This window comes from Hyla sarda, chromosome 1, assembly GCF_029499605.1.
Source record: "Hyla sarda isolate aHylSar1 chromosome 1, aHylSar1.hap1, whole genome shotgun sequence".
In the NCBI taxonomy this organism is placed as follows: Eukaryota; Metazoa; Chordata; class Amphibia; order Anura; family Hylidae; genus Hyla; species Hyla sarda.
In genome coordinates, this window is record NC_079189.1 from 49,344,862 (window position 1) to 49,363,896 (window position 19,035).

Consider the following 19,035-nt stretch of genomic DNA (forward strand, 5'->3'; position numbering starts at 1 on the left):
ATGAAGCATTTATCATTGTAGGTGTAAGTGAAGCATTTATCATTGTAGGTGTAAGTGAAGCATATTTCTACACCTTTTTGTTTGTGCTGGTGATGTGTAGGAGCACGAAAGTTATTAAATGGTCACAGAGCATCTGATACATTTTGTGCAGGTCACATTTTCTGAAGTTTCTCTCTTCACATACACCAAAAAGCTAAGTCTGGGCTGGTGCAGTGTTAGACTTTTCAGTGCCTTTGCGCCTTTTTTGTGCCTTTTCACAAAAAGGCGCAGTTCATAAAACCCTTCCATATCATGTGTATTACCAAAATCAGTGGATTGCAACTCCTAATCAGCAGAAATGTGTAAACCAAAAGGCGCAAATAAACCCTGCTTGTGCCTTTGTGCATTTTTGTAGACACAAAAAAAGTGTCTAAAAACAATGATAAATGTCGGCCATAGATCGCTGAGAGATTTGGGTTGGATGAGGTGCAGTATTGCTTCTGCCTGATCAGTGGAGCCTTAGCATTAAGACCTCAAACATCCAAACTTTTGACTTGTCAAGTTTTTTGAAATGACAGGAAGGTTACTTTGCAAAAAGAGGGAACCACTGCAGTGTGTCGTGAAATTTGGCAACAGCTGTTATATACATGATTGCTTCATAATGGCCGTGATCTTTGGTGGTACGAGCTGTGAACTGGCAGAAATGATACTGTTCAATTTTGATTCCTACACCTGTCTCCTAATTCCTTACATTTTTGATTTGATCAAACACCAGCATGTGTAGTTGAACGGTAGGAAACCATCACCATTAGGATCATGCTTAAAAAAAAAACCACAAAAGGTATGCTATTGTACGGAAGGGTGGAGTCTACTACTACTACCACATAGAAAAGGTATACTGAAGTATTAGGACTCGTGGAGGCTATAAGGACCTCAGGTGGTTGTGGTTTCCCCCCATTGGGGGATTTGGCCCTTGGTATGACCATCGATGAAGTAAAAGGAATGATGGTAAAAGTCTATATTTGTACACTTGACATTACATTAAAAACTAAGGGTTCAAGATGAGGTGTTTTGACATCAGACTCTGCTTAGTATTTAGAGGGTTAAAGTTCAGAGCTTACATGGTCTGTTTACTATAGAAGGCAGTGAGTATATGGAGGAGATTAAGGAGAATTGTGAAAACTTGGATCAGCTGTCAGGGCAAGTAGCTGTGATGTTTCATATAACACATGTATGGGGGAGTAGCTTATGTCAAGTGTGTACATCTCATTTAATAAAGTCTTAGCTAGATAATATTCTCTATTAAAGGGGTTATGGCAAGATTAAGATTTATCCCCTATCCACTTTATAGGGGATTACTAGCTGATCTCTGGGGGTCTGCATCCTGAGAACCACAACACTCACAAGAATAGAGCGTGCATTCATACTCTATAAACTTCAGATCATTGCTATTTTCTATTTTTGGCTGTTAGGAAATTCTATAGAGTGAATAAAGGAGTGGAAAAGGGGCCCCCATTCCTGTCATAATTCTGTTTTAGGAGTCAGACCCCCACAGATTAGTTATCACCTATCATGGGGATGACATAAAAAAAAAAACCTATAGGGTATCTGAGCTTTCTGTGTCGTCTTGATGTTTTTTTTTCTTAACTTGGGTCTTGGTGTTTTGCAGCCATAGTCTGTTATAGTCCAGTTCCAGAAGGGATGAGGGATGGTCTCTTTTGGCTATCAGAAGGCCTCCATTTCACTTTAGATATCTTGTACTGCTTGTATGGAAAAGCCTTCAGAAGTGTAAGGCGAGATACTGTCAAGACACTGAATCTGTCTCCATTATGCGGCATTTCTGGCAGTATTTTTGGAATATTCTGCACATTTTCTCACTGTAGCAAGCACATCTGGTTTCACTCTTTTCTAATCACTTACACCTGTGGATTCTACAATAATGAGAATATTGCTAAGCGTTTGTTAATCTCCTTTTAGTGGAATCTTTCATGAAAACCCCGATCCACCCCACTAGCCCATCAGGGAACATTCACATGTCCCTTTAGATGCCGCTGTCAGCTTTGACACCGGCGATCTAAAGGGTTAATAGCCAGCCGCATGCTGGCTATTAGCAGCAGCCCGCGGCTACTGAGAACAGCTGAGAGCTGCAAAGTATGGATTGGGCAGGAGTCGGGAGCTCGCTCTATACAGACTGCTGAGCGCCGCCGCACTTGTCAGGTCCGGCCCTGCTTGCCCGAAGCAGGGCTAAGGGCCGGAAAAATTCACCTGCCCGGCGCCTAAAACTGCATGTCCCGGACGATAGGAATTCCACATCCCTGTGGCTAAAAAAAAAAAAAAAATTGCTTTCGGTCCACAGAACACCATAAACGTATTGTATCACGCTTTATTAGCATGTCTGGTTCATTGTATACTGTAAATGGCAAGCAGAAGGCTTGATGTGTGATGGTGTATGGGGAGCTATCAGTCTCTTCTGACATGTTCAGCATTGCGGAAGGAGATGTTCATATCACAATTACAGCTTGTGATGCCCTTTTCTACCACACAGAATGTGTCACTAATGGTGCGGGGAAAAAAGCTGTATACCACTTGTGTAGGTGCAATGCATACCATTGCTCATAAAAAGAGCAGCATAGCCCCTTGTAGGGCTGGGCGGTATGGCCAAATGTGTATCACAGTAGTTTTGTAACTTATGTCGGTCCCACGGTATATAACGGTATTTCCCCCCTCACCCTCCCCCCAAAATAATTAGCCCAACGCTGCACTGTCCCCATCGGGGTAAGAAGCCGGCTTCTTACATGAGTGGGCTCAGCCTATCACCGGCCGAGGCGGGACATCGCTGTGGCCGGTGATAGGCTGACGGCTCTCCGACGGAGAAGGTGAGTTAAAGTTTATTTTCTTTACCTTTTGCAGCCCGGGCATAAGGATACAGTATAGAGCAGTGGATTGCAATCTGCGGACCTCCAGATGTTGCGAAACTACAACTCCCAGCATGCCCGGACAGCCAACGGCTGTCCGGGCATGCTGGGAGTTGTAGTTTTGCAACATCTGGAGGTTGAAGACCACTGGTATAGAGCATCAGCGCTGGCGGGCGCAACAAACAGGAGGACAGCTCTTGCGGGTGACATATGTGAGTAGTAGTGCTGGGCTGATAATTAATCGGGGGGCAGAACAGCGCTCGCGGGTCACATATGATTAGTTCCCCAATGGGGATAGCGCAGCGCTGGGCTGATGATTCATTCATTCCCGAGGGGGAGGGGCCAAACCGGTATTGCTGTATGGGTTAAAATTCATATTGTGCAGCACCAAAATTTCGGTATTCGGTATGAACCGGTAGAACGCCCAGCCCTAGCCCCTTGCACCCTCTAAAGCTGTATTATCAGAGGGCGTCTGGGGGTTGGAGTCCCCTACATAAGCTATCTACTATTTTACTATGTACTGTATTATTTCCTTAGGCCAGAGAGATCAGTCTTCAGCTTCACGTTTACTTTGACCTTTTTTTTTGTATTTGTCATGAAATTTTCCTGATGGTTCCAGAAAAGTGTGTTCTGCATGAGGATGCCCTTTAATTGCTTCAATTTTATATTTAATGAAATGACATTGTAATTGAATACAATTATCTCAACCCTGTCCTCCTCCTTTTAATGATAACCCCTTCAAGTTACCATGGAGCATGTGCTTCACTCTGCATTCATGTATTAATATGGAGTAGGAGGCGATGAGCTGTAAAAAGCGCTTTATGCGCTTGATGAGTCAAAGAAGTTCAGACCCCAAATTGAGCAAATATTCAAGTTATACCTGAGCTTTGGTATCTCTGTTGATTGTATACAACACAGAATGTAAAGGAAGGACTTTTAATTCTCCTTTCTGCTGGATCCACTTCTGGCTACACATAGTGGACTTTTTCCACAGCAGCAAATCTACTGCAAAATTGTATGTAAACTATACTGCTGATTTTCTATAGTGTAAATTGCTGTAGTATTTCTGTGACATGTAAACATGGCCTGGTACCTGAAAGGTATGTACACAAAACATGTGATCTTTGTGCAGGTAATCAATTCCCATCAAGCATTTTCTACATTTAATTAAAAAAAAAAACATGTTTCTGTCTTTTGTCCAGGGCAAGATAAGGTTGTACTATGAATGGTGATTCTAACGCAGGGGTGGTGACTTCACCACCTCCAACAAATGCTCCACATAAAGAAAAATATTTTGACCGTGTTGATGAGAACAACCCTGAATACTTGAGAGAAAGAAACATGGCCCCTGACCTTCGCCAGGACTTCAACATGATGGAGCAGAAAAAGAGAGTATCCATGATACTTCAGAGTCCGGTGAGTGAGAAAACTTTTGAGTCCGTTTACAAACAGAACCATTGGAAAAAGCTTTAGAGCCAAGAACATAATTTAATATGTTAATATTATGTTACTGTAATGGAACTAATGAAAATGAGATTAAACACTGTCCAGAAGGCAAAGGGTGGAAGTTGTAAGTTTCTTTGTTGACCATCTCATTATTTTTCTGTCAAAGACTAGGGCTGAATTTAATTGACATTGAAATTACATTGGGTTGCAGACTGGAACCTGTTTATAGCTGTTTAAATCTGGAATCCAAGGCATTTTAATGATCATGGCCAAACTCCTGCAGGTCCGGGCTGTAGCGTGACTTTTATTTTTCACATTAAATTGCTCTCATTAATTGTTGGTGCAGACAGACTTCTAAAGCAAGAAATCAGCCCTTCCGGCTGTTTTCTAGTTACTCCACCAAGTAACTGCACCAAGTTTCTGGGTTTTGTTAGAAGTTGTAATCGGTGGATGTCAAAGTCCTGAGACCCCCACAAATTGCTAAGATTGCGAAGAGACAGTAGCACTCTGTTAAATTCTATGCTGCTCAGTTTTCATTGTAGATAAACACACGGCCCCAAAGCTAAGCTGAGCGCTTCTGACGCTTTTTTAGCGATTAGTGGGAGTCTAAGCATAAATATTGTTACTGTCTTATAAAAATATTGCCACTGTTGTCCACAGGCTGTGTTGTATTGCAGCTGAGAATCTTTCCCTTCAATAGAGCTGAGCTTCAATACCAATTACAGTGACCCCTCGACCTACGATGGCCCCGACATACGATCATTTCAACATACGATGGCCTCTCAGAGGCCATCGCATGTTGAAGGCAGCCTCAACATACAATGCTTTTGTATGTCGGGGCCATCGCATAAACGGCTATCCGGCAGCGCAGACTGCTTCAGCTGCCGCAGGATAGCCGTTTACGGTGCCCTGTGCTGACGATCACTTACCTGTCCTCGGGGCTCCGGCTCGTCCTCTTCGGGATCCCCTGCATCGTCTGCGCTCTCCATCGACGTCATCACGTCGCTGCGCACGCCGTCCCGTCATCCAATAGGAGCGGCGTGATGTTGGCGACGAAGAGCGCGGATGCCGGGGAAGCAGAGGCCCTGCCGGATGTCCGGGCATGCTGGGTGTTGTAGTTTTGCAACATCTAGAGGTCCGCAGGTTGTAGACCACTGTCCTATACTTTACATTGCACGGATGCCTCAACTTGCGATGATTTCAACAAACGATGGTCCGTTTGGAACGGATTACCATCGTATGTTGAGGGACCACTGTATAGAGATTTTGTTGGTAGAACGCGGCCATGTTTTTATAAAACTGGACAATACCTTTAAAGAAAATCTGCCGTAAATTAAACTTCTGCCCTATCCACAGTTGGTTTGAACCCAGGGGATACATGTATTTTGCTGCAGTTGTCCTTTAATTTAGTAGGACTGCATGGGTTGTGGGGGAGGTGTTAAACAGATTTAAAGCTTTGGGGAATTTTAGACCCATGGTTTGTAGACAGACAAAAGGTACTTTCTATCCTTGTGTGTCTATGGTTAATTGAGTTGCAAGGAAGCTGTAAGCGAACTGCTATCACTTCTCTTCAATAGAACATTATATAAGCGATGTTTTTTGATTTTGTTTGTTTTTTTGAGTTTTTTTTTTTGTTTTGGCTAATTTCTTTTTCTTCTTTCAGGCATTCTGTGATGAACTGGAAACAATGATTCAAGACCAACTTAAAAAAGGGAAAAACCCAACTGGTTTGTTGGCACTACAACAGATTGCAGACTTCATGACCACAAGTGTACCTAGTGTTTACCCATCAGCTCCTCAAGGTGGAATGGCAGCGTTAAACTTGAGTAAGTCACATTTTGGCCCCTTTTTTTTTCAGGCACTAATGCAAATTAATATCACCTGTTCCAAACCATGTATTAGGTTTTTGAAATATGATAATTTTATAGGGCTGCAACATTATATGTACATTACATGTATATGCAGAGTATTTGCTGTGACCACTTTTTTGCTGCAAATCCACTGGTATTCAAAATTTTTATAGATTGTTCATAGTTTTCAACACAGCTTTTACTGGGAGGTCAAAATCTGCAGTCTGATGTAAATTGATATGCTGCAGTGTTCTGGTGTCTGATGAGATTCTCAGGGTTATGACCCCGTTTATGGACTCTTCCTAGTATTTACAGAAGACTGTAGCGGGTTTGCTAGGGAGACTGCAGATTTAATTGACCTAGCTGCGGACTTTGGCTCCCTTTTTATGCTTTGGAACTGTGGTGGTCGGACTATTGCTTGAGAGGTGATCTAGTTTTGAGCTGTGCTTGGTCTGCTTGTTTGTGGGAATGAATGTGAGGTGGGTTGGGAGGGGGATTTGTTCTATTAGCACTTTATGGAATATGCTTGTTCCACATAGCTTTGTGATACCACTTTTATGTCTGGATATTGTCATTCTATTTGCCACAAATCTGATCAGGGGTGGAAATCCCTGTATTATTCTGTTAGTTATAATTTGAAAATTCTGAATAAAAATTATATATTTAAAAAAAAAAAAAAAACTTCCTGCCACTCCCGGTCATTAACGGTGAGTTTCTGGCTTATGACATTGGCTCATGCACTGTTAATGGTCATTTAAAAGGGTACTCCGCCCCTAGACATCTTAATCCCTATCCAATGGATAGGGGATAAGATGTCAGATCGCGGGGGTCCCGCTGCTGGGGACCCCCGGGATCTACCATGCAGCACCCACCTTTAGCGGCTTCCGGAACCGCTGGAGGTCCTCAGGCTGAGTCCATCTCGACCACGAGGACGGAGCATGGTGACGTCGCGCTCCGCCCCATCAATGCAAGTCTATTGGAGGGGCGTGACAGCTGTCACACCCCCTCCGATAGGCTTGCATTTAGGGGGCGGAGTGTGATGTCACACGGGGCGGAGCCATGACATCACTATGCTCCGTCCCCGTGATCGCCAGTAATCAGACCCGGAGCGAACACGCTCTGAGGACTGATTATAACGGTGCTGTGTGGAAGATCACGGGGGTCCCCAGCGGCGGGACCCCCGTGATCAGGTGTTTTACAAGTGAATGCCCATTCTGATCTTTCAGCCATTGACATGTTTCACAGATCTGGACTGTCTGTACATTGTATGTTGAGTCTGGTTTCAGGTTACAGTGGTCCAGAAAAGACAATTGTATGTTGAAACTATTGTATGTTGAGGCATCACTGTATAAATCAAGAGTAACAGCAGTAATAGTAATTTATTGTCCGAGCATCCATTGGTTTGTGGGTGTGCTCTATTAGGCAAAGTAGAGGTACAAAATGCCTATGAACCTGTTGTCTCATTTACATGCATTTTAGGTTTTATGGTACTTTTTCCTCAAACAGTGCACGGACTTTGCCGAGAAAATGCTACACATGTAATGAAATGGCTTCCTTGCTTTCATCAAGTCACAATTACGGCAGTCATGTGTTTTTTGTTTTTGTGTTTTTTTTCTTCCAAGATTAGAGAGTTCTATTTCCTGCAAAGCTCATTTTTCCAAATCTACAGTATTGACAGATGTAGATAAAGCAAGGTCACTTCATGAAATCTATAACTGCGGGTCATTAGAGGCAGCTGGTATAAATTATGCAGGAAAAGGAAAATGAAAAATTGACAAGACAAGGTTACAGGCTATTAAAGCTGCAGCCTCCGTATTATGCAAAGTGCCTTCTCCCTTCTGTAATGTTACTGTGTTTAACCCTCCTCCCCATGTATTTAATTTCAGGTTTAGGAATGGTAACACCTGTGAATGATCTTAGAGGATCTGACTCTATTGCCTATGAAAAGGGAGAGAAATTGCTTAGATGTAAACTTGCTGCATTTTATCGATTAGCGGATTTGTTTGGGTGGTCTCAACTGATCTACAATCACATTACAGTAAGTATCACAATATTAAAGCATCTTTGGTAAGACTGCCCCTCTCTCCTCTCCCTCTCGCCTTTTGCAGGCTGAGCTCAAATGAGAATATTACAGATACATTTTTACGTCAGTGTGATGGCTAAAACCTGACCAAACTGCAATTTTGATGACTTAAACCAGTGTTTCGAAATCAGGGTGCCTCCAGATGTTGCAAAACTACAACTCCCAGCATGCCTGGACAGCCTTTGGCTGTCCAGGCATGCTGGGAGTTGTAGTTTTGCAACACCTGGAGGCAACCTGGTTGGCAAACACTGACCTAAACTAAGAAGTGGTAGTTTGTCATTCGACCCAAGGCCAGGCTGGGATTTGAAGCTGTAATATAGGCACAAAAATTCATCAATGTTAATCTAGTGTGAACCTAGCCATAGAATTAACATGCAGAGAGTTGCTTTTTGCATGTAGTGACACAAAGTTCTTATTTCAAGTAGTGACAAAAAGTTCTTATTTCTACTATAAAAAAATAAGTGAATCACTAGGTCACTTGTTAATTTCCTTTCGACTTTGCTAACCTTTGGATGAGGACAGATTCTTTACTATTCAAGTAAATACATTGATAGCAATATATCTAGAATATCCTTGTTATATAATATGGAGAGCTGCCAACATAGCTTTTAAGACTGTATAGTAAAGTCCTCATTGCAAAGCAAGTGAAAGTCAGATGAAAGGAAGACATTGAGTTCTTTGTGAAGGGTCTGTCTAGTTCATTCTGCTCACACTTAAGAGAGTGGTTGTCCAGGAATTGAAAAACAGACCTATTTTCTTTCAAAGACCGTTGCCTGTCTGTCTCCAATTTGGGTGTGGTTTTGCAACTTTGCTCCATTGCTTCCAATGGAACTGAGCTGCAGAACCACACCCAACCTGGAGGCAGACAGGGAGTGGTCTTTAAAGGGGTTATCCAGGAATCGGAAAAACAGATTATTTCTTTCAAAGAAAGGTCTTCCCTATGCTGTGTCTGCACAGTGTTAGTTCATATATTCCGTATATACTCTAGTATAAGCCGAGTTTTTCAGCACGATTCTTCGTGCTGAAAACTCCCCCCTCAGTTTATACTCCAGTGAACACAAAAAAATCGATTTAGGCATACGTCCATCTTCACTGAAGGGACCATCCGCATACCGGTGGGGAGGGTGAGCTGGTCCGGGCCGTCCATCTTCACTGCAGGGACCATCCGCATACCGGTGGGGAGGGTGAGCTGGTCCGGGCCGTCCATCTTCACTGCAGGGACCATCCGCATTCAGGTGGGGAGGGTGAGCTGGTCCGGGCCATCAATCTTCACCGGGAGGCCTTCTTCTCCGCTTCGGGCCGTCCCCGGACTAGTGATGCTGCATTGATGTTGCTGGGCATACATATGACGTCAGGGGCGTCCCTGCGCACAGACGTCCCTGCATGGTGGCGTCAATGCAGTGTCACTAGTCAGAGGATGGCCCGGAGCAGAGAAGAAGGCCTCCCGGTGAAGATGAACGGCCCGTACCAGCTCACCCTCCCCACCGGAATGCGGACGGCCCTTGCAGCTCCCTCCCTGGACGGTCCCTGCAGCTACTAGGGCAACAACTGGGGAGGTGAGAAGAAAACAAAAGGGGGGTCTGGATGATGACAGGGGAGGGGGGTGATGATGGATGACGGGGGGGATGATGTATTTCCCACCCTAGGCTTATACTCGAGTCAATACGTTTTCCCCTAGGTTTTTGGGGTGAAATTTTGGGGCCTCGGCTTATATTCGGAACGGCTAATACTTGAGTATATACGGTAAACAGATAGTAGGACCCTTATTGACATACAAAAAGCAATTGGTGTCCCCTGCATACAACAATCACTAAACCTATTCCAAGCAAAGGACACAAGAATATATATAGAAAAGTATAAATCTTTTAGTGGACGCTTTAAAATACATAAAAAATGGACCAGCAGCAGTTAGAAAATGTCACAATTCAAGGTAGAGGTAATAAATGGCTCTACCACATAGATGTGCTATAGATAGAATAATGTATTTAATACCCTGTCCCAACAATTGGCCCTATATAGTAATTAGGCTACAAAAAGCATGCATATCACAGGGTGTAAGGTGCTCCCTGAGGAAGCGTGAAGTGAAACAGCGTAGGGGTAGTCACAGCTCCAGGCATGTAAGTACAGCATGTTGCCCTCTTGGAATAGGTAGGTGGGATCTTAGTTCTTTTTTTCTCTATGGTGCTTTGTGGAACGGATGAGGGTCTTTATAGTGTTGTCTGAGTTCACCTGTCCATTTATATATTTATCCTATAGACCTCCTGAGTGGACATCCTGAGTGTTTCACTCCTGATTCAACCTTACACCCTCTGATATGCATGCTATTTGTAGCCTACTTACTCTATAGGGCCAATTGTTGGGACAGGGCATTATATACATCATTCTAACTAGAGATGAGCGAACTTACAGTAAATTCAATTCGTCACAAACTTCTCGGCTTGGCAGTTGATGACTTATCCTGCATAAATTAGTTCAGCTTTCAGGTGCTCCCGTGGGCTGGAAAAGGTGGATACAGTCCTAGGAGACTCTTTCCTAGGACTGTATCCACCTTTTCCAGCCCACCAGTGCACCTGAAAGCTGAACTAATTTATGCAGGATAAGTCATCAACTGCCGAGCCGAGAAGTTTGTGACGAATCAAATTTACTGTGAGTTCGCTCATCTCTAATTCTAACTATAGCACATCTATGTGGTAGAGCCATTAATTACCTCTGCCTTGAATTGTGACATTTTCTAACTGCTGCTGGTCCATTTTTAATGTAATTTAAAGTGTCCACTAATTCACTAACTTATTGCCCTTGTGATATCTCTAAATGGTGTCGTCTATTAATCTCGGGATGTTTTTGTACGTTATTGGCAGCTTCCTTCATTGCTACTGATGCTTTCCAATAGTAACACTCTGTCTATCTTACTAGAACTCAACCCCCTCCACATATATATATTTCCCTTTTTAGAATGGGAGCACTACAGTTTCCAAATGCTTACATCTTAACGGCAAGAACCCTCATGTTGATTCTGTCCATATTACTTCAGTGGATGCAAATCGCTACCAAAAACTTTGAGCTTTGGAGAGCGCAGCTATGTCTATACCTGTAATCCAGAGATAACTCGCTGACTTTTGAGGGAAAGTGTTTTCCACATGTTCTATGACCTGTGCAGATGTCACTGTGCAAGGAGTGGGAGAAGGGGAGCTGTGGCCATCACCTATTGTGAATAGCCTGAGCCTCTTGTGAATATACAGGTGTCTCCTTTAACTTGACTCCATTCTATAACCATGCAGTGACTGCTGAGAAATCTGTAAAGAGCAGCAATGTCAGATTATTAGAAGAGAATGTGAATAGACAACTGCAAAGTGAAGTTGTGTTGGGTGCAACTAGACTCTCCTCAGTTAATGAACAAGACTTGTTTTATTTATTTTGTCTTTTCATTCCTATAAATTATTGTGCCATAGTTCAGTGGAAAGCAGAATACACATGGGGGGGGGGGGGGGGGGGGGGGGTATTTATCATTTTTACCTGTTGTCATTTTCTTTTTACCCATTTAATTAAAAAACATTTTTTTTTACTTTGGTTTTTACGGACATGCGCAAAATTTATCATTTGGCACACGTACTTTAGTCATTTTGCCACATACCATATTCTTTTTCGTATGTGTGTTTTCCATGTCAGAATATTGTTGGAGGTGATTTGCATCAAACATAAGTCAAAAACAGGCAAATTAGCTCTAAAATACAATTGACGCAATTGATAAATTACTGACCACTACAAAAATCAAACACTGGACCATCAATATCCTAGCAAGTTTACAATTTGACAGAGGTGAGAATGCGCCAAATATTGGTGCAAAATGATACTGTGCCAAAGAGCCGCAAAAATAAATAAATAGATATATATAGATAGATATATATAGAGATAGATATAGATATATAGATATATATATATATATAGATAGAGCGAGCGATAGAGATTATATCTCCCCCCCTTGGTGTTCATATGGATTCTGGTGCAAAACCGGTGTGAAGGGGAAAAAAAATCTTGTGCACAAGACCTTAAATGGGCACTCTCATTAAAAGAATTTTTGCTATTGCACTCCTTATGGTAAATAAAAAATCTTTCTAATGTACTTTAAAAAAAATGAAGTTTTCCATATTTTGTAAAATAAAAAAAAGCTGCACTAGTTGTCTTCCTACTTGCCTAGAACACCTTTCCCCCCCCCCATCTTTTGCACGGAAATGCTGTGTGTGTGTGTGTGTGGGGGGGGGGCACACACACACACAGAGCACCACAACATACATTAGCACCTCAACATACATTAGATGGTTGGCTTGGACGGAATAGACAGGTTAGACCACTTGTCATGTTGTGTTTGGGTTCCTGGCAGTGCTGAGATGCAGAATCTGTCTCTTCCTAGAGTTAATGCAGTTCCTAGTCTACATTCTTGGTACCATGAGGACCTCAACTGCTGGACATCCACTGTTGACTTCGGTCATGGCATTGTGACAGCTAATTAAACTGTAATTACTTTAAGAAAAACAAACCTTAAATCACTTAAATGTAGACTATTCAGAACAGTGGTAAAGTGCTATTGGATTCCTGCTGGTAACTTAAATGCATGTGACCTGATGTTCTTTTTCTGATGCAGGTCAGAGTGAGTTCAGAGCAAGAACACTTCCTTATTGTTCCCTTCGGGCTCCTTTACAGTGAAGTAACTGCCTCTAGTTTGGTAAGTTATTTTTTTTTTATTTAATGTTTAATTTTATTTTTTGGGCTTTTGAAGTTAAAAGCTTTTTTCAAATCTTTTTTACTTTATTTTTTTTTTTCATATTTAACCCCTTAAGGACTCAGCGTTTTCCGTTTTTGCATTTTCATTTTTTTCATCACCTTCTAAAAATCATAACGCTTTCAATTTAGCACCTAAAAATCCATATGATGGCTTATTTTTTGCGCCACCAATTCTATTTTGCAGTGACATTAGTAATTTTACCAAAACATTCACGGCGAAATGGAAAACAAATCATTGTGTGACAAAATTGAAGAAAAAATTTCATTTTGTAACTTTTGGGGCCTCCGTTTCTACGCAGTGCATTCTTTGGTCAAAATTGCACCTTATCATTATTCTGTAGGTCCATACGGTTAAAATGATACCCTACTTATATAGGTTTGATTTTGTCGCACTTCTGAAAAAAATCATGACTACATGCAGAAAATGTATACGTTTAAAATTGTCATTTTCTTACCCCTGTAACTTTATTTTTCCGCGTACGGGCTAGTATGAGTGCTCATTTTTTGAGCCGTGTTCTGAAGTTTTTATCGGTACCATTTTTGTGTTGATCGGACTTTTTGATCGCTTTTTATTTTTTTATGATATAAAAAGTGACCAAAAATACGCTATTTTGGACTTTGGAATTTTTTTGCGCGTACGCCATTGACCGTGCGGTTTAATTAATTATATAATTTTATAGTTTGGACATTTACGCACGCATATGTTTTTATACCACATATATATATATATATATATATATATATATATATATATATATATATATATATATATATATATATATATATATATATATATATATATATATACCACATATGTTTTTCACACCGGGACCGGGCTCAGGGCGTACCGGTACGCCCTGAGTCTTTAAGAGCTTAAGCTGTGCCTTCCTGGAAAATTATTATTATTTTAAGGGCATATACTGTGAAATTTCTTTTTTTTTTTTTTTTTTGTTTGTTAGGGGGATTTAAATATGTGTTGCAATTAATTTAAGCCTTTAAAACTTTAAAATCAAAATATGAATCTGAGAAATAATTTGTATATTTTTATGTTGACTATTTTTAGGTAAAAATCAATCTTCAAGGTGACATAGTAGACCGTGGCAGTACAAACCTAGGAGTGAATAAAGCTGGATTTACACTGCATTCTGCCATTTATGCAGCCCGACCTGATGTGAAATGCATTGTCCATATCCATACCCCTGCTGGGGCTGCAGTGAGTATGAAGCGCTTCCTCTACTCACTTCAAATATTCTCTCTCTCTATCTGGGTTTTATATTAGTGTAATAGGAGGGGAAATGTCAAAACCTGTCCTGAGGAAAAGTTGCTGAGTTGCCCAATGCAACCAGTAAAATCGTTTTTCATTTTTCAGAGGCCTTTTTAAAAGTGAAAAACGCTATCTGGTGGCTATGGGCAACTCAAAAACTTTTCTTCTGGACAGGTTTTGATAAATCTCCCCCATAGTTCTTACTATACTGTTCTAATACAGAATGCAACTGGGTAATCTTGAGTCTGTTTTTCTCTATCGGCTCCATTGGGGGACACAGACTGTGGGTGTATGCTGCTTTCTCTAGATGTGACACTATGGCAACAAAAACAGTTGGCTCCTCCCAGCAGGATATACCCGCCTTCAGCCTCTGAGCTAATCAGTTTAAGCTTAGTGTCTGAAGGAGATGGACATGGTCTGGTTTGCTCCAGACCAGGTCTTCTGTTTTTTTTTTTTTTCCTAGTATAGGGACGTTATAGAGAAAAGGAGATTTTTGAACACTTACCGTAAAATCTTTCTCGAAGGATCCATTGGGGGACACAGCTCCCACCCTTTTGGGATTTTCCTTGGTTCTCTGTCCGAGGGTGTGTTCAGTTATGTTTTTTTCTTCTGGTTCTCGGACAGTTTGGGGTTTTTCTTGACCTGTTGGTCTCCTCCTATTGCTCTGGAACTTAAACTGATTAGCTCAGAGCCTGAAGGCAGGTATATCCTGCTGGGAGGAGCCAACTTTTTTTGTTGCCATAGTGTCACATCTCCTAGAGACAGCAGCATACACCCACAGTCTGTGTCCACCAATGGATCCTTCGAGAAAGAGAGATTTTACGGCAAGTGTTAAAAAATCTCCTTATCTTTCAGTTTTTAATTTCCTTTGACTTATTTAAAATTTCTTGTGTAAAGGTGCATTGACACATGTGGATTTTGCGAACTCGCAGCGTGGTTCCCCTCACGAGTTTAAATGTGGGTGTGCTCTCTGCAGCAGATTTTCGGCAGCGGAATTTCTGCTGTGGAAAATCCACCGAAGACCCTATTGACTTTAATGGGGTCTGCGTCAGATTTTCCCATCTTGTTTTATTCCCATCTTAAAAAGTGATGGTATATCGCTAGAATAGGCCATTTCTTTATGATCAGACAGGAAGTCTGACCTATTGGGGTTCACTGAAAATAGAGTTAAAGTTGTTCTGAAATGCAAGACTTGACTCCATCTTAAAGTATTAAATACAGTTTAAAGATCCTGAATGCATAGTAATGCCTTGTTGATAATGATAGGAGCTGTAGTCTGCTACTCACTTGGGCGCATATAGGGAGGAAAAATGTGACATAAGTTGGTTATAAATGTCTATGGCATATGACTTGTGTTGATTTCTACTTGTTGATTAATATCCTTGCAGCCTTCTTTCAAGTTTTCCTCTAAACTCTGCAATACCCTTTAAGTTTGAAACATCTGTACTGTATTTTCGAGCTAAACTTTACACTTTAACTTTTCTCTACAAGGTGTCTGCCATGAAATGTGGCCTACTGTCACTATCTCCAGAGGCCCTGTGTCTAGGAGAAGTGGCTTATCATGACTATCATGGCATACTGGTTGATGAGGAGGAGAAATCATTAATACAGAAAAACTTAGGACCAAGAAGCAAAGTTAGTATTTGTTTTAATACCTTTTCAGTATACACTGTAAGAACCTTATGACTTACTATTTTAACTTTTTTTTTTTAAGGTGCTCATTCTCCGAAATCATGGACTTGTAACTATGGGAGAAACTGTTGAAGAGGCATTTTATTACATTCACAACCTTGTGTCTGCCTGTGAAATTCAGGTAATTGCTGTAACATTTATACTTAGATATCTGAGACCTGACTAGATAATGAAATGCTTTGTATATTTCATTTGTGTATTAAAAAAAGACTTAAATAACCACGCGGGCCTGTCAGCAGCAGCAGCCCAAAAAAAAGTTGTAAATAAGCACATGGCTAGTTAGGTCTAGTCATCAGAATTTTAGGCACAGATAAGCCTTGTTGGTATTTATGCAAATAACTAAAAGGCATCCCCTGCGTGGCTAGAGCTCAAGCAAGCCCATGCCATGTGACATCTTTCAGATTGGGTAGGCAGATGCAAGTGGACCAGTCGGCAATAATAAAGATGACCTAGCCTGGAATTTACTGGGCTCCTGGCCATGCTGAGGAATGCCTCCTAGGCATTTGGACTTCACTTGCATAATGACAAAGACATATACTTCTGCATTTGGAAATGACTATGGACTTAAAAAAAAAAAAAAAAAAAAAGTTCCTAGCCCTATTTAGCAATGTGCTTATTTTACAGTCATGGCCGTAAATGTTAGCACCCCTGAAAGTTTTCTAGAAAATTATGTATTTCTCACTGAAAAAGATTGCAGTAACACATCTTTTGTAATACACATGTTTATTCCCTTTGTGTGTATTGGAACTAAACAAAAAATAAATAAATAAAAAAAAAAAAAAGCAAATTGGACATAATGTCACACCAAACTCCAAAAATGGGCTGGACAAAATTATTGGCACCCTTAACTTAATATTTATATGCACACCCTTTAGAAAAAAAATACCTGAAATCAGTTGCTTTCTATAACCATCAATAGGCTTCTTACACCTCTCAGCCGGAATGTTGGACCACTCTTCCTTTGCAAACTGTTCCAGGTCTCTCTTATTGGAAGGCGCCTTTTCCCAACAGCAATTTTAAGATCTCTCCACAGGTGTTCAATGGGATTTAGATCTGGACTCATTGCTGGCCACTTCAGAACTCTCCAGCGCTTTGTTGCCATCCATGCCTGGGTGCTTTTTGACTTATGTTTGGGTTCATTGTCCTGCTGGAAGACCCAAGATGTGGGATGCAAACCCAGCTTTCTGACACTGGGCTGTACAGTGTGACCCAATCATTTGGTAATCCTCAGATTTCATGATGCCTTGCACACATTCAAGGCACCCAGTGCCAGAGGCTACAAAACAACCCCAAAACATCATTGAACCTTCACCATATTTCACAGTAGGTACTGTGTTCTTTTCTTTGTAGGCCTCATTCCGTTTTCCGTAAACAGTAGAATGATGTGCTTTACCAAAAAGCTCCATCTTGGTCTCACTGTGTACAAGATGTTTTCCCAGAAGGATTTTGGCTTAAGTTCATTTTGGCAAAATGTAGTCTTTCTTTTTTATGTCTTTGTCAGCAGTGGGGTCCTCCTGGATCTCCTACCATAGTGTTTCATTTCATTTTAAATGGATAGTTCGTGCTGTCACTGATTCTCCCCGAGCCTGCAGGACAGCTTTAATATCTTTGGAACTTGTTTCGGGCTGCTTATCCACCATCTGGACTATCCTGCGTTGACACCTTTCATCAATTTTTCTCTTCCGTCCACACCCAGGGAGATAAGCTACAGTGCCATGGGTTGCAAACTTCTTGATGATGTTGCGCATTGTGGACAACCTTGAGATTGTTGATATTTTTCCACAATTTTGTTTCTCAAGTCCTCAGACCGTTCTCTTCTCCTCTTTCTGTTGTCCATGCTTCATGTGGCACACACAATGCAAAGACTAAGTAAGCTGAAATCATTCAGCAGGCATCCCGGCACACCGCCGAAGGGGGTCCTGAGATCGGTGATCGCAGAAAATCGCATGTCAATTCAGACATGCGCTTTTCTGCAATTCCGGGCTGATCGGGTCTCTGGTGACCCGATCACCCGGAAAATAGGGATGATCGGAGCTGTAAGTGACAGCCCCGATCATCCTGAGGGCTAGGAGTGAGGTCGCAGTGCTGCGATCTCCTCCTATCCCCTGCCATTAGTCAGAAATGAGTTCTGACCAATGGCAGCGCAGGACAGTGAGTTGCCATGGCAACCCCCGTTCTGCCCACCCCTGGATGTCTGGCAGAACGAGGGGAGAAGATGGAGGCTTTTTACCTGAGGACCAGATGCGATGGGGCCCGGCGATCATCAGAGACATCAGCAGAGATCACGGCGCAGGTAGGGAAACGACGGTGGGGGGGGGCTAAAGGAAGGGGGCTTCCTAGTGGATGCCAAAATTCCTAGTGGATGCCAAACTGCAACTCCCAGCATGTCCAGACAGCCAAAGGCGGTCTGGGCATGCTGGGAGTTGTAGTTTTGCAACATCTGGAGGGTCACCGTTTGGAGACCACTGTTACAGTGGTGCCCAAACGGTAGCCCTCCAGATGTTGCCAAACTACAACTCTCAGCATGCCTAGCCTGCCCAGGCATTCTGGGAGTTGTAGTTCTGTAACATCTGTCCCTTCAGATTTAGCAATTTTCATGAAATGTCTGAAAATTGCTGCTCTACTTTGAAGCTCTACTGATTTTTCACCAAAAAGGATGCAAGTAACGACGAAAATTTACCACCAAAATAAAGTAGAATGTCACGAAAAAACAATCTCAGAATCAGAATATTCCGTAAAAGCGTTTGTTATTAATTCGTAAAGTGACTCTAGTCAGAATAACAATCTTATTTTTCCACAATTTTGAAAGGGTGCCAAAAATTTTGTCCAGCCCATTTTTGGAGTTTGGTGTGACATTATGTCCAATTTGCTTTTTCTCTTTCGGCTCCATTGAGGGACACAGACCGTGGGTGTATCTTGCTGTCTCTAGGAGGTGTGACACTATGGTAATAGAAAAAGTCAGCTCCTCCCAGCAGGATATACACGCCTTCAGGCTCTGAGCTAGTCAGTTTAAGCTTGGTGTCTGAA

General features: G+C 41.8%; 1 protein-coding gene across 7 annotated transcripts in view; it reads left to right on the top strand.

Moving 5' to 3' along the window:
- ADD1 (adducin 1) overlaps positions 1-19,035 on the top strand; it is a 95,719-nt gene that overhangs the window by 28,302 nt on the left and 48,382 nt on the right. For all 7 annotated transcript variants that reach the window (XM_056554995.1, XM_056554999.1, XM_056554994.1 and 4 more), the window contains exons 2-8: positions 4,097-4,310; positions 6,004-6,166; positions 8,077-8,228; positions 12,913-12,993; positions 14,116-14,265; positions 15,808-15,951; positions 16,031-16,129. In XM_056554995.1, the coding sequence (XP_056410970.1) occupies positions 4,116-4,310; positions 6,004-6,166; positions 8,077-8,228; positions 12,913-12,993; positions 14,116-14,265; positions 15,808-15,951; positions 16,031-16,129 (984 nt within the window). In that variant the 5' untranslated portion in view covers positions 4,097-4,115. The remainder of the gene's footprint in view (positions 1-4,096; positions 4,311-6,003; positions 6,167-8,076; positions 8,229-12,912; positions 12,994-14,115; positions 14,266-15,807; positions 15,952-16,030; positions 16,130-19,035) is intronic.